General features: G+C 41.8%; 1 protein-coding gene across 2 annotated transcripts in view; it reads left to right on the forward strand.

The window, feature by feature from the left end:
- The window catches only part of ttc28 (tetratricopeptide repeat domain 28), a 141,551-nt gene that overhangs the window by 12,127 nt on the left and 112,778 nt on the right, over nucleotides 1-16,646 (forward strand). For both annotated transcript variants that reach the window (XM_034224153.1, XM_034224154.1), the window contains exon 2: nucleotides 5,562-5,933. In XM_034224153.1, the coding sequence (XP_034080044.1) occupies nucleotides 5,562-5,933 (372 nt within the window). The remainder of the gene's footprint in view (nucleotides 1-5,561; nucleotides 5,934-16,646) is intronic.

Below are 16,646 nucleotides of genomic sequence, written 5' to 3' on the forward strand. Positions count from 1 at the left end.
TCAGTGAAAACAAGGCTGTTTTGAACATTTGACAGATTTATGCTTAAATTCTCTGAGAAAGTTACTGAAAGATACACTTTTGTGTATAAAAGCGCACCACTACCATTAAGTACTCTGTTTGAGTAGATTTCGTTAGGATTCTGACTCTAAAAGGCAAGTTTTGTGATTTTAAGACTTTTTACAGACACTTACAAAGGAATAGTAAGTCTCTTACTTTTTTTTTTATGTATGACAACTTTACAACTGGTAGAAAGTTAAGTACTTTTTCTGAACAGATTTTCTTTAAGACTGTGACTCTTAACACACCCCGAGAGCCAAACATACTCACCCCCTTTTCAACGCCCTCCCCCCGCAGCAGCTCAGGTGTGAAACCCCCATACAGAATGTCAGTCCCTGTGTAAAACTTTTTAGTGACACTCTGCAGATTTGTGTGTAATTCTCTCACAAAGGAACTGTAAGATACACTTTTTATGTATGCAAAACCTTAAACATTTCTGAAAATAAAATACTTTATCTGAATACATTTTCTTTAAAGGCACTTTTTGATTTTAACGCTATTTCAATGGAGCAATCCAGTTTTGTTGACATCAATGCTTTATTCTCTTTTCTTGTGTTACTAAGATACTTTTAGTTACACTTTAATGGATGCAAACCTTTTTAACCGGGTAAAATATTCATTAATTTGTAAGGAATTCGTTTTCTTTATGTCTCTCTAAAAGGCAAGTTTGTGATTTTAACACTGTTTCGATGAAACACAGCAGTCTTGATAACTTGACATGACTAACATTACTTTTCTAAAATATATGTTTTTTAGAAGCGTTACTTTGATTTCTTTCATGTTATTTTAAACACATTACTTTTTCGTATTTTTTCAACATACTGTGATATTTAGTTTTTTGTCTTTCTCTCCTTTTTCCATTATATTTTTTGAAAAACGACATAGTGATTTCTAGCAAAATACAACATGCAACTAATACATTATACAAAATTACGACTTTTTGCGATATTTTCAACACAATATACTTGTACTTTTTTTTTTTTTATATAGGGCTTCAAGATATTTTGCATGTCATGCATAAACACGGTGTCATCTTTCTTGAAACTGACGTGCTGTCCGTTTTACAAACAAGTTATGTTTTCTGCTTCTTCATCCTCTGAATTTTCCTCCCCCGTCCCTCTTCCTTCACCCCTCACAACAACAATCAAGGTGGATCTGTGAAATGAAACACCTCTTCCCAAAGCGTGACTTCCCTAATGAGGGCATGCGTCTAGGGCAGTAGGGTCTAAATCGATTGGCCAGATATACTAACATGCAGAACGTACGGTATGTTTGAAAAAAGACTAACCATTTATCCAGTTCAAGCTGTCTTTAAGATGTGACATCGCGCACTGACTATTTCCCGTAAAATCGTGACAAACTCTTACTTATTCTTAAATTTGATCTCTTGCTGCATGGTTGAAAATTATAGATGAAAAATAACTTTTTTAAAAAGAGTCAAGTTTTTCAAGATCAGATACAGGTCAAGAAAATGCATAGAGGAGGTATGGTGCTGGCTCATTAGCCCTCTCACTCTTCTTAGAATGATCCTGTGCAATTTTTTTAAGTTGAACTCCTATCCCCTTATAAAACAAAATAACAATAGCCCTTAATTAACACTAATCATTTAAAAAAACCTTACATCTAATTTAGAGAGGACAACTAAAAGTGTAAGGTTTCTTTTTTTTAAACTAACTCCATCCCCTCGCTTCTCACCTCACAGAGAGTGTCCTAATCAACATATAGATTAACATCCCAAGCTTATCTCTAAAACTCCCATCAAATGGCCAACTCCATCGTGTGTGTGTGTGTGTGTGTGTGTGTGTGTGTGTGTGTGTGTGTGTGTGTGTGTGTGTGTGTGTGTGTGTGTGTGTGTGTGTGTGTGTGTGTGTGTGTGTGTGTGTGTGTGTGTGTGTGTGTGTGTGTGTGTGTGTGTGTGTGTGTGTGTGTGTGTGTGTGGTGTGTGTGTGTGTTGTGTGTGTGTGTGTGTGTGTGTGTGTGTGTGTGTGTGTGTGTGTGTGTGTGTGTGTGTGTGTGTGTGTGTGTGTGTGTGTGTGTGTGTGTGTGTGTGTGTGTGTGTGTGTGTGTGTGTGTGTGTGTGTGTGTGTGTGTGTGTGAATTGTTGTTAAAGGTAGGGGTAGGTCATTTTTGGAGAAACCAGTTCGAGTGAGAGTCTTTTGCAGTCAAACCAAGGGGGGAAATCTGCCACTTCCTCACAGAGCCCCTCCTCCAGCACACATGAACGCGCGTACATGACCAAAAGAGGGCACGAGATAAGTTTGTGCACAGATCTTTCGGCTGTATGCGTTTGAACCCGGCTCAGATACTGCATTCGTTTCTTGATTGGCGCTCCGGACGGATGGCGGTAAGTTGGCACAGGCTGATTTAAAAACCCCATTCGAGGCGTCTCTTGGCCATTTTTCTTTTTTAAAAAGGTGACTTGGTAAGTGGAAATGACTGTCTTTTTATTTAGTTTGCGCATATTTCTATTTTCACCTAATTCCATCCCCCACTATCTGCTAGCGTCATAGCCACAGGAAGGGGTGGAGAAAAGGGGGAGAGGCCGGGGCTGGGAGGGGGGCTGGGTAGACAGTCTCACGCATAACTTCAAAGAGACACCTATATTAACATCAAAGGCTTATAACACACCAGTGTGAAGTCACACCTGCCTGTTATAACACCTCACATCAAAGGACAAACATCAGAGGCTAATTAGATTATACAACAAAGGGCTCTGAGGGGCAGGGGCCAGACATCATAACTTCAAAGAGTCTGCCTTAATCAACACCTAGATTAACATCAGAGGCTTATATCACACCTACCTGCTATAACACCTCACATCAAAGGACTAGACTACAAAGGGGTGTGAGGGGACATGGGCCAGACAACACAACTTCAAAGAGACTACCCTAATCAACACATCAAAGAATTAGACAACAAAGGCGCTACCCAGGGGGCTTTTCACACCTACCTGTTATAACACACATCAAAGGATCTCGAACAAAGGGAGGCAGGACTTAGCTCATTAACATAATTGTACCCCCCTCACATCAAAGGATCTCGAACAATGGGAGGTGGGACTTGGCTCATTTGCATAATTGGGGGCGTGTCCACCTGTCACTTTTCATGCATACTAATGTGACGAAAGGGGCATCCTTATAACTACTAAAAGCTCATTTGAAATATGTCCGCAATCATAATAGCAATGTGTATACAGCGTTTCGTGAATATCGGAATAGTAGTTTGGAGTAATTTGCTACATGTATATCGTCAAAAATGGTGTATTCGCTGTTAGCTTACGACCTCCACGATTGAGCTCCCAAAATATTTCTTCGTAATTTAGCATCATATTGGATAGGGGCTGAACTTGTCCTGGATTGGAATTTGTTCGATCATTTCCCCAGGAGGAGTTAGCAAAAATGTACTTAAAATGCATTAAAAACGCAAATCTTTAAAAATAGCCGACTTTCTGGGGGGCGGGGCTAATGAAAAGCAATTTGAAATATGTGTGCGATCATAATAGCAATGTGTATACAGCGTTTCGTGAATATCGGAAAAACTATATGCGAGTTATTTGGAGTAGTTTGGAGTCGTTTGCGACATGTAAATGGTCAAAACTGGTGTATTCGCTGTTAGCTTATGACCTACACGATCGATGTATCAACAATTTTCTTTGCAATTTAGCATCATATTGGATAGGGGCTGAACTTGTCCTGGATTGGAATTTTTCCGATCATTCCCCTAGGAGGAGTTGGCAAGAATGTGCTTAAACTGCATGAAAAACGATTTTTTTTTTTTTTAAATGGCCGACTTTGTCAGGGGTGGGGCTAATAAAAGCCAATTTGAAATATGTCCGCAATCATAAGAGCAATGTGTATACAGTGTTTCGTGAATATCGGAATAACTATATCCGAATCGTTTGGAGTAATTTGCGACATGTAAATCGTAAAAAATGGTGTATTAGCTGTTAGCTTACGACCTCCACGATTGATTTATCAGAAATGTAATCCGGAATTCTTCATGACATTGGCCAGGGGCTAAACCTGTCCTGCATTGGAATTTTTACGATCATTCCCCTAGGAGGAGTTCACAAGAATGTGCTTAAAATGGCTGAAAAACGCACATTTTTCAAAATGGCCGACTTTCTGGGGGGCGGGGCTAATGGAAGGCAATCTGAAATATGTGTGCAATCATAATAGCAATATGTATACAGCGTTTCGTGAATATTGGAATAACTATATCTGAGTAGTTTGGAGTAATTTGCGACATGTAAATCGTCAAAAATTGTGTATTCGCTGTTAGCTTACGACCTCCACGATTGAGCTATCAAAAAGGTTCTTCTCAATTTAGCATCATATTGGATAGGGGCTGAACGTGTCCTGGATTGGAATTTTTCCGATCATTCCCCTAGGAGGAGTTTGCAAGAATGTGCTTAAAATGCATGAAAAACGCATATATTTCAAAATGGCCGACTTCCTGGGGGGCGGGGCTAATGTAATCTATTTACAAATATGTCCGCAATTCCATGAGAAATGTCTGTGCCAAAATTCGTGAAGTTCTGATATATATTTGGTGTGCCTATTCCCCAAGACAGAATGAACCTATCCACCAAAATCTGTGATGTTTGGATACATTGTTGATGAGTTATGAGCATTTCTTTCTAAGCCCGCCTTTTTACGAGTACGTTTTGATTCATGGCGGCAATATTTATGTTCTGAACATGCTCATTTTATACGGTAATGTGTCTGACCCTCCACCGATGCTGTATACGAAGTTTGGTGTTGAAAAACTGAAAATTTAACTGTTTATGTAAATTATGCTAATTAAAAAATGTAGGCGGAGCTTAGGGTTCCAAGATGATTATTTGTAGAGCAGGTCCACCCGGATATGTGGGCAACATTTCAGGTCATTTGGAGTTACTGTGCGACTTTATAGGATTTTGATAGGTGGCGCTAGTGAGCAGGTTGGAATATTTAACCCATTGACTCCAGAATATTGAATTTTTCACCGGTCCTGGCGTCCATGCAAAATTATACAACTTTTGAAACATCCTAAAGACCTCAAAAACAGGAAGCGCCAGCAGAAAAATAATAATACCACCAATAACAATGGGTTTCCTCGCACTTCGTGCTAGGACGCCGTCGGGTCCTAGCACATTGTGCTCGGGCCCTAATAATACCACCAATAACAATAGGTTCCTCGCACTTCGTGCTAGGACGCCGTCGGGTCCTAGCGCTCCGTGCTCGGACCCTAAAAATGCCTGTCACAGCTTCCCAAAGTCCAAAGTGAAGGACTCAAATGTCATGTTATATCTAACCAACAGTCCAAGGACCAAGCTTTCCCTTTTACAGTGATACAACTGCAGGGAAAAGCAGCAAATCTCCAAGTTCGAAAAGCTGGAACCATCGAATTGTGACAATAGTTTCTGTGACAATAGTTTCTGCTGGTTGTCTATCTAATGGGATAATTGTGAAAATTAACCAATGTCTTCTCTCCTTGTCCTTCCCCCTTCCCCTTCTCCCAGTTCTCTCTGTTTGGTTCTCGCTCCACCAGCAGGACCACCAACCCTCCCTCTTCGTCCTCCTCCTCTTCCTCTCCTGTCATTCCTTCAGCCTCGCCGGTGAAAAGAGACCGACTGCCCGTCCCCCCCGTTCCTCCTACTCCTCCTGGCCTCAGTAAGGCAGAGTTCCTGGACCGTGTGCGGCGCAGTAACCAGGCCTGCCAGCAGGGAGAATATGCTCTGGCTGTGCGGCTCTACAGCGAGGCCCTCACCGCGGACCCCCAGAACTGCATCCTGTTCAGCAACCGCTCCGCTGCCTACCTCAGACTGGGAGAGTACAGCACCGCTCTGGATGACGCCATCAAAGCTCGTCTTATCAACCCCAAATGGCCAAAGGTAAGAGGTTCAACACCTCACTGTCAATCACACTCCTCTAATGATGAAGATACTGTGTAAAGGGTTAAAGGGGCCCTATTATGCTTCTTGGGGTTTTGGTGCATGTAAATAGTCTGCTAAGGCTAAAATCCTAAAGTTCCCTCCAAAGGGAGTATCTCTCCCCCCCCGACTGAAACACCTCCATTGGTCTCTCTTTCTTCCAGAACAGAGTGACATCATCACGAAACACTCACACGTTTATTGGCTAGCAACATGTCACAGTAGAAGCACAACATTTGAACAGAGATGTGCATAATATACAGAGGAATATGAATTTACAGTATGTAATATATATATATATATATATATATATATAATTTATGATTTATGTAAGTAACTGTAGAGTGATTGTATCCATTAAGAGGATGATTATATGGATGTTTAACGAGTGCATGGATGAGCCTGCCTCTTAAAACCATCTCAGTATTGGTATTTTAATGCATTTATATTGAGCAGTGGATATAGCTAATTATAAACTCTTCAGATCAATATGTTATCCTCTTTGGAAACTCAGTAGTTCATGCACAAGTCAACACAAACATATCTTAGAGCACCTGCCACTGGATATAATCTCTGCTTTTCTCCTGTGTTTGGCTAAGTTTGTACCTGACAGACTTTAATTGGCTTCACGGGGAAAATGCAAAACCTTATTTCCCGTCCTTCTCTCCCTGATCCTGTCACACTGCTTGTAGTTTTATTTTATTGTCACCAATGTACAGCAGCTGAAAACAAGCCTCTTATTTAGATGCATCGGTCCACATGTGGCGCTTGTATAGCGTAATGTTGAGCTTGTGCTGAATAGTCTTTCTGTTTGTTTGACAAGTGTGTTTGAAAGGGACAGCAGGCACATAACTCAGCATAATGAGATGTCCTATACTGTATGCTGGCATTAGCAGATCCAGTCTGGTGACAGTGATGATGATGGAGATCTCAACAAGTAGACAGATGTGTATGATGTTGCTGATGTTGGTGCTTTCTGTAGCTGTACATCAGTAGAGGAAGGAAAATAAAAGGTTCGGAGGCTGGGTTGGACAATATAAAGAAATATATTGAGGGATAATAGTTGTTCATGTATATTTGCCACAATATGCTTACTTTGTTTACATTTTTTTATTTCTTTGGTTTTATTGATCATTACCAACCTTCTTTTTCAAAAACTCCATGAAGCTCCCCCAGATATTTTCAAACACTGCCAGCTTTCGTATAGTCACAATATGCTTACTAATATAGAACTGCACTTGTTCATTTGGCGGAGGCTGTGGCACAAATAGAATAACATGTTAAGTGGCATGTTCATCATAAGGTCACTATCATCTGTTTCATATGCAAATAAGAGACAGTTGGATTGGGTCATGAGCTATATGAAAATGATTGTCCCAGTAAAAGCTGTACTACCAAAATTGTTGGTATGCAATTTCCACATCTGGGCCAATTTTAGGGCACACACAGATCATCTGGCCGGCTGTCAGCCGACGCTGGCCCAGAACGGACTATCTGGGTGGTAGCTATGTTTAACTTTGGGAAGCTTGTGCTACATTACATCTGCATTATGCATTTACTCTTGTACAATTTTTAGATACTTGTACCTCACTTGACTCATTCCATCAATATATTTAACAGGAAAATATTATACTTTTCTCTCCACTGTATTTATTTTAAGTACTTTGCAATACAGTTAAACAAACAATGTGTCATTTTTTCACCCTAGGTTCTAAAGGAAAAACATAACATTTAAATTGTGAGGTCTTGAAGTAGCATTGGATCATTCTTTAGGTTAAGAAATCATTATGTATCTGATTCTGTTTGTCATCTTCTAACTTCATTTACTTAATATCTGGACGTCTGAGTACTATTCAACCACTGTCAACGAGGACGCTTGATTTTTCAGCCAAGAGCAAACATGATATATGTTAATATTAAATTACATATTTATTGATATATCCCCTAAAGTTGTGACATCACATGAACTGCTTTCACATATTTGAATTCCATTTATGTGTGCAAGATAATTATTATAAATAAATGTGCAGTGCAACACATTTGCAGCAAATTTACAAAAGAAATGAAGGGCTGGAAACTACATCAAGTACTCTTTTAAACTGGAAGTGGCTCTTTACATGCAACACAGAGAGGAAGAGAAGGATGGTGAGGGCTGAGGGTATTTTAAAGCCATTCAGAAGGAGGGTAAGCAGGCAGGAGACTGTGTTTGCCAGGGCCACCTCTGTCTGGACGACTGGGGCCGGGCGAGCTTCAACTTCCTTTCTCTGTGCGAGAGAATGGACGGAAGTGGTGTTTTGGGTGTGTGTGTGTGTGTGTGTGTGTGTGTGTGTGTGTGTGTGTGTGAGAGAGAGAGAGAGAGAGCTCTGCACGGCTGTTATTTTGTTTTCTGAATCCTGGCGAGGCCTTGGCCTGAGTTTGGCACTTAAAGACAATAACAGAGGCAGCATTCCTGTGTGTGTGTGTGTGTGTGTGTGTGTGTGTGTGTGTGTGTGTGTGTGTGTGTGTGTGTGTGTGTGTGTGTGTGTGTGTGTGTGTGTGTGTGTGTGTGTGTGTGTGTGTGTGTGTGTGTGTGTGTGTGTGTGTGTGTGTGTGTGTGTGTGTGTGTGTGTGTGTGTGTGTGTTGTGTGTGTGTGTGTGTGTGTGTGTGTGTGTGTGTGTGTGTGTGTGTGGTGTGTGTGTGTGTGTGTGTGTGTGTGTGTGTGTGTGTGTGTGTGTGTGTGTGTGTGTGTGTGTGTGTGTGTGTGTGTGTGTGTGTGTGTGTGTGTGTGTGTGTGTGTGTGTGGCTTGCATAGTGGCGGTGTCATAGCAGTAGGCTTGCTGCTGCATTCGCTGTGGGTCAAATGCAAGGTCAAGACTAATGAAGTACCAATAAGAGAGTCTTTCTGAGAGGAGAGTTTACTTCTGCTTGAATTCTCTCTTTCTGCTCTTCCCTCGGTCAGCTTTGCTCTCTTCTCTTTTCTTTTACTCTCTTCTGCTTGCCTCCCACAGTTGGTCCCACTGCTGCCCCTGTCGACTTTTCTGTTGGCACAACAGGCTCAAACACACACTCGCTGTATCAAACACAGACAGAAAAGGGCGACTCGGTCATGGGAACAGAGGGGAGTAGCTGGTCAAAAAGTTGAGAATGTTTGGTGCTTATCTGAATAACAACACAGTACAGAATAACAAAAAGTGTTTGCATCTTAATGTTGTTTTCCGTCGTTTTGTGCAGCTTTATCTTTTTTGTTGGTGCATTCAATGCAAAGCTTTGAGAAAGCCTTTTGTTTCTTTGTCATTCAAATGAAGTCACATCACAGAAAATGCTGCCGGAGCGAAAGCCTTTCTTTTGACTCGCTGGAGTGTTTTTCTCCCACAGACCCGACTGTTTTGTTTTTCTGTCACCCGCACACTCGCTCTACGTGTTTTTGTGAAGGTGTTAGGTACTTTCAAAGAGGCTGTTATCCACATTCAGGTGCAATTATTAAGATCCTTAAGCTCAAAGCAGTCTGGGAAACGTTTTCCGTTTGCATTTGATGACGTCTGTTTGGCCCAGAAAAGAGGAAGGAGGCTCAGCGGCTGATGGCTGCACCTCTGATCTGTTTCAAGATCAGAAAGTTAGGAGCGTTCCTGACTAAACAACCTCAGGACTTACCTGCAATAACTTATTCTCTGGGTCATCAGAAACAAGGGTGAACATTGACTTATTATCACCTTTTTAAATTGATCTGTTGACCTTGTTCAGTGTTTCCCACATAATCTGATTCTATTTGTGGGGGCACCGCACCGCACCAGCCACCAGCCACCAACCCCCCCCCCCCCTGGTAAGAAAAGCCAAAGGCCCCTTAACCTATTCGGGTGGCCCACGCATCCAACCCCCCCTCAAATAAGAAAATACATTTGAGTTCATGGCTACTGTAGACAACGTTCTTGTTGCTCTGTGTTGCGTTGTTAATGAATGAGACGCACCAGAGTTGAGGATCTGTGGGGTTTATTCTCCCAAAAATATCATTTTTAGCAGACGCCTTATTCCAAAGCGACTTACAATGACCAATTACAGGGACATTCTCCCTGGAGTAACTGAGGGCTAAGTGCCTTACTCAAGGGCACACTAGTAGTGGTGTTCCAGGTGGGATTTGAACTCGCAATCTTCCGATCATCAGCCCACCTCACTATCCATTAGTGAGATCCATTTGTGGCGGACGATATTTAATTGTGGCGGCCCGCCAAATAAATCAATGTATGGGAAACACTGTTGTGAGCAAACAGTTGCTCATGGTTGAACTCACTGTATACATCTAGCCATGTATATAGTTGTAAACAATGAATACAACAAATAATTATTGACAATTGTGATAATAGATTGATTGTTTTAGTCATGACATTTGAACATTGTCTATTCTTTGTATATTGAATCTCGATAAAAAATAATATTTTCACAATTTCCTGACCTATATTACAGATCATTACTTAATAGATCGAACCAGAACATCATTAAATGGATATACAATTAAATGTCAAGTAAAGTATCTTACTCTTGATAATCAGAGCTTTCATTGCAACTACTTCCAGAAACAATAGTCCCTAATAATAACAAATATATTATGCTGATAATTCACATCAAAAGGGACACTAATACACATGCATACAAAACTCTCATTCACCCCCAATACAGTGGAGAAGAAGCTAAAACACAGGGCGAGTTAAACCAAAACTATTGTCTAATTTAGAAGTAAGTGAATAAATATATTATTTTCAGCTTGTTGGACTGACCCTTTATACACAGTAGGTGTTATTTAGGGTTAACATCCTAAATATTCAGCTGTGGGACTAAGTGTAGCTGGAATCAGTGCAGATGATCAGTTAACGGCTCTCGGCTCTGAAGTGGGAGCCAACCAGATGGCAGCCAGCTACGCCTGTTTACCCAGAAGGCCTCGGAGACGGCTCAGGCTTCCCCTGTCATTAAGAAACTACTCTCCAACCACACGCTGCAAAAAATATTACCGACATACGTGCAGAGGAACTCAGAGTCCCGTGTCTTTAAGTATGACCCTGGACCTAAAATGGCCTGTTGAGGAAGGCCCACATGACAGAGTTAAGCACTATATCTGATCTAAGAGAAGATTCCATTTCCCATGTTTGGGATCCTCCCCGATCGGACAAAAAGTACGATGGGATGGTAATGTTCTCTGTTGTGTTCGTGCTGCATCCGAAATTGTGCCATAGAGAACTCTGGGTCAGAAGGGTAATCCAGGACTTACTGCAGAGCATGTGAGGAGAGGGAATAAGACTCCAGCAGGGAGACATTTCACTTCCATCGCTCCACTTAAAATACTGTTTCTACTCACTGCGACACATTTCCATCCAGAGGAATGGAAATAACTGTTTGACATGGCGCATGTGAAACCATTAGGTCAAATGTTTTATTATGTGGGCAGATGTTGCAAAGAGTCACAGCTTAAACAACTAGTCCGTTAACTTGTTCGTCAATAAATAGGACATTACAGCATGCATGGTGGATTTACAAAATAAATAAATAACACAAGCAAAGATCTCTCACAACTCTTAACAACCCCTTTAGGAAACAACGTATATGCACACAACAAGAAAACACACACTAAAGGTAACTTATTTTCATAACGCTGATAAACTCTGATAAACTATTTTATTATACTATTTTTGTATGAGGGATAATGTGAAAAAACAAAAAGCATGTTTTGACATTAATTTACTTACCTCTGACTATAACCACACAATTTAGACACAGCCTCTATCTATGCTTTGGGATAAATCTAACTAACCGGACTTTCGGTTTATTTTTGTTGATGCTATTAGAACATTTCCTTTATTTTTGGGGCTGTAACTTTTCACAATTTCCAGGATATAGTTATAATACTAACCAAGTTACAAGACAATTTTTTAATTAGACTGAACATTTCTGTGGATTTTGGCTTCCTGGAAGGAAATGCCAAGAATTTAAACCAAAGTAAACATCCATTCATTATTCACGTGCCATTGGAAACCACATATACTGCGTGTGTATATATATGTAATTGTGTGTTTGTATGTAGACATATAGCAGCTGACGTACTGTGCAATAACTTAAATACTTTTATGTATCGCAGCAATTAGTTGGAGTTAAAGGTTTTAATTGGGTTTCAGAAGTTACAAGTCGTTCAACAAAAATAAAACACTATGCAGGGATCAGGCTTCAAAATGGATTGCATTCTAATAAAAATAATGCATGTCAATAACAGGATTAATAACACAATAACACCACTTAATAAGTGGAGTGAATAAATGCATTTGAATCTGTCCTTTACTGACTTAAATTTGACTGATTTTGTTAGTGTCTTTTATAAATTATAATACATTGGATAATATATGTAATGTCTGCAGGTCCGATAAATCAGTGAGTTTATAAAACTTAAAACCATAAAAGTGAGGTGTACATAATACATGTCCTTCTAATCCCAAGTGGAAATGACACCCTCAGTTGTTACTTTTTAATTGGAGGCGGATCAGCTGAACGCTGTCTCTATTTTCGCTCCATACCTGAATCCACACGTGCAAATATCACTTTTCCAGCATATCACCCTATAATCAGTTCCAAATTACACACTTCTTTCCAGGAAACGTCTTACGGAACCTGCTATATTGAGTCATGTAGAAAAATAAAGGATGTGAACATTGTTTTTCTCAGCCGCCACTAGAGCGCAGCACCGTCGTGGCGGGAAGCTTGGTGACGACCTCAGGGAACTCAAACACAACTTTCCCTTTGTTACAGCAGCCCTCTCATGACTCACATCACATGAGCCGCACAAACATGCACCCCCCATGTAATCCACCCAGGCAACAGGCTGCACAGAACTTCAGATATAGCATGCAGGGTTTCTTTTAATGTCCGTCTGGGTGTGACAATGACCATTATGGATTTTTAAGTTTCCTCTTCTTATCCTTTTCCACCTTCCTTATCACGCTCATTAGCAGCAGCAGCAGCAGCAACTAAAGCTTTTCTCAGCTTCCCATCTGTGATATGTTTGCAGAAAAGTGCATATCAGCAGCAAATAACGTGCTGCTCTCTCCGTCTCTCACACCCAGACTTGCACTAACTCTCGCCTGCAGAACGTAATGAGTTTTGATTTTGCCTCGAAGTGGATTGGGCCTAATTGTCTGGTATTAATGGGGAGATATGATATCAGTTCTCTGCTTGCAGGGTTGGTTCTGACGCTGCTGAAAGACATCAGCTCAGACTCGGGACAGACTCTGCTGTCTCAGCAACCTAACTGAGTTATGGGAGTTTTTTTTACCCATTCTTTATCCTTCCCCCTCTGAGTTCATCTCTCTTGCTCACAGTTGGGTGCCTCAGCTGTCTGTGCAAAGAGAATTGCAGAGGAAGGAGAAAGATAACAGCAGTGGGGGATACTGAAAGGGTGACTTGGTTGGACTTGAACATGGTTTGGTGTGACTGCTATCAGAGTGTGAATGAGAGCAAATGAATGTCACAGGATAAGGATTTAGGTCTCAGCTCATACTCTCTACCCAGTGTTGGCAGCAAATGACCGTAGCGAAAGCAGCTCATGGTGGGAAACCATTGCTAGGAATGTATATCACATCACCTGTACGTTTGTGCACGTGCATGCGTGTCTTGTGAGCATGCACATAACAGGAGCCCACACTGAACACTGCTCCAGAGTGCTACAAGTAAACCCCTAATGGGTACTATTAAAACTTAAAGATGTTTTGCAGGATTACCAATTTCACTATGTTTGTTAAGCATGCTAACAGTAGTGCTAATTAGCACTAAGCACAAGTACAGCTAATGGGAATCTCATTATTTTTGCAGGAATTGGTCATAAACCAAACCAACCACATTTAAATGTTGACCCAATAGGGTTCCTTTGTTATTTCTCCTGGCCAGTCAATGTTCAAATCTGACCCATGGCCCTTTGCTGCATGTTGTCCTGTCTCTATTACCCTATTTAGTCTTTTTGTCTGCAACCAATGAAGACAGGACTAGCATACAAAAACATAAAAATATTAAACCAATGATGGCTACTGAAGATGGAAGTTCAGTGAATTACTAAATATGTGATGATTGATCCCCTGGGGAACAGGATCCAAACTTTGTAGAAATCCTTTAAATAGTTGTCAACAAATATGTATTCACTTCTACTCAACTCTCTGAACTCTACATCATTGTGAGAAACGTCAGGGGATCACAGAAGTCATTAGGATTAATTCCCTAGGGTCCATGAACGTCAATACTTAATTTGATGCTTGTTCATCTAATGTTTTCAAAGTTCATGTTGATCCCCAAAATCTGTAGAATCCATCCCCTGGGGACCATGAATGTCTGTCTGAAATGTCATGGCAATCCTTTGAATAGTTGTTGAAATATTTAAGTGGCTACAGTTGTGGGTTTTTTGGTCCCGTGATAAACCTTTACTTATCCATTATCTACAGTGTTTTCACTGAGATCACTGAACCCTGTGACCGGATCTACTGGAGCCTCATGCTTTGCTTTGGGACCTGTCATGTCCTTGTCATGGGTCTTGGGACTTCCTGGTTACCTCTCAGTGTTTCAGAACAGAGCAGCTTTGGTGTAATAGAGCTGCAAAGGACAGCAGAAAGGAGAGAGGCGAGATAAACAGCAGGAGAATGACTCACTAAAAACGGGGGGGTGTGTGTGTGTGTTGCTATTTCCAGACAGGGGTTGAGGTTAATGAACAATCACATATTTGGGACTCCTGTGAAGTCTGTGGAGGAGGGCGGTGTTGTGTTTGAGCTTCAAAGAGAGCGCTTTTTGTGAATGTGATGGGAGACTTTGTAATATAAGCAGGGTTCATATCCAGGAGTGTACCTTCCTCTCTTTATGAGGAAGGCCTACTTAAAATGATTTAACTGCAGCACAAATCAGTCAGTACAACTTGTTAGTCTTCAACTGGATTCCTCACCTCATCACTTTAGAGACAACAAGATTTCAATGTTGGATAATTATCTCTTTTTAATCTAATTTAATCTTTTAGTGTTCAAATTAGGTGCATATCCTTATGTGTTGCTTTGAGCCAAAATAAAAAACCTTTAATTTGGGTTTAACTCACGATTCACTGCTTTATTGTTGATGTTTTCTTATGATTTTTCCTCACTGTTGATACTATTGCTTTAGCTTTGTATTGCTTACATTCATTTGATCTTGTTCTGTTAAGCAATTTGGGCTGCATTTGTTTTAATGAAAATGTACTCTAACGGTTATTATGATAGCGTTAATATATTTAGTTTTACGTTAAATGTCTGAGCAACTATTGGATGTTAACCTCTGCAGGTCTGAAATAAAAACTATTTAGTTTTAGTGGTTATTTTTTCACTTCTCATACCATCCATCCATCCATCCATCTTCTCCCGCTTATCCGTGGTCGTGTCGCGGGGGTAGCAGTTCCAGCAGAGAGCCCCAAACTTTCTTTTCCCTGGCCACATCAACCAGCTCTGACTGGGGGATCCCAAGGCGCTCCCAGGCCAGCGAAGAGATATAATCCCTCCACCTGGTCCTAGGTCTACCCCTTGGTCTCTTCCCAGCTGGACGTGCCTGGAAAACCTCCCTAGGGAGGCGCCCAGGTGGCATCCTAACTAGGTGCCCGAACCACCTCAACTGGCTCCTTTCGACGCGAAGGAGGAGCGGTTCAACTCCGAGTCCCTCCCGGATGACTTCTCACCTTATCCCTAAGGGAGACACCAGCCACCCTGCGGAGAAAACCCATCTCGGCCGCTTGTATCCGCAATCTCGTTCTTTCGGTCATGACCCGTCCTTCATGACCATAGGTGAGGGTAGGAACGAAAATGGCCCGGAAGACAGAGAGCTTTGCCTTCTGGCTCAGCTCCCTTTTCGTCACAACGGTGCGGTAAAGCGACTGTAGTACCGCTCCCGCTGCTCCGATTCTCCGGCCCATCTCACGCTCCATTGTTCCTTCACTCGAGAACAAGACCCCAAGATACTTGAACTCCTTCACTTGGGGTAAGGACTCATTCCCTACTTGGAGTGGACAGTCCATCGGTTTCCTGCTGAGAACCATGGCCTCAGATTTGGAAGTGCTGATCCTCATCCCAGCCGCTTCACACTCGGTTGCGAACCGATCCAGTGAGTGCTGAAGGTCGCAGACCGATGAAGCCATTAGAACCACATCATCTGCAAAAAGCAGTGGTGCAATCTTAGTCCACCGAACTGCAGACCCCCTCCCCCACGACTATGCCTCGAAATCTGACCCATGTATATTACAAACAGGATTGGTGACAAAGCGCAGCCCTGGCGGAGGCCAACCCTCACCGGAAATGGGTCCGACTTACTGCCGAGGTCCCGGACATAGCTCTCGCTTTGGGAGTACAGAGATTAGATGGCCCTGAGTAGAGACCCCCTCACCCCATACTCCCGCAGCATCTCCCACAGTAACTCCCTGGGAACTCGGTCATACGCCTTCTCCAAGTCTACAAAACACATGTAGACCGGATAAGCGTACTCCCAGGCCCCCTCCAGGATCCTTGCGAGAGTAAAAAGCTGATCCGTCTTTCCACGACCAGGACGGAATCCGCATTGTTCCTCCTCAATCTGAGGTTCGACAATCGGCCTGACCCTCCTTTCGAGTACCTTAGAGTAAACTTTCCCGGGGAGGCTGAGTAGTGTGATGCCTCTGTAATTGGCTCACA

Source organism: Gymnodraco acuticeps, unplaced genomic scaffold (assembly GCF_902827175.1).
Source record: "Gymnodraco acuticeps unplaced genomic scaffold, fGymAcu1.1, whole genome shotgun sequence".
In the NCBI taxonomy this organism is placed as follows: domain Eukaryota; kingdom Metazoa; phylum Chordata; class Actinopteri; order Perciformes; family Bathydraconidae; genus Gymnodraco; species Gymnodraco acuticeps.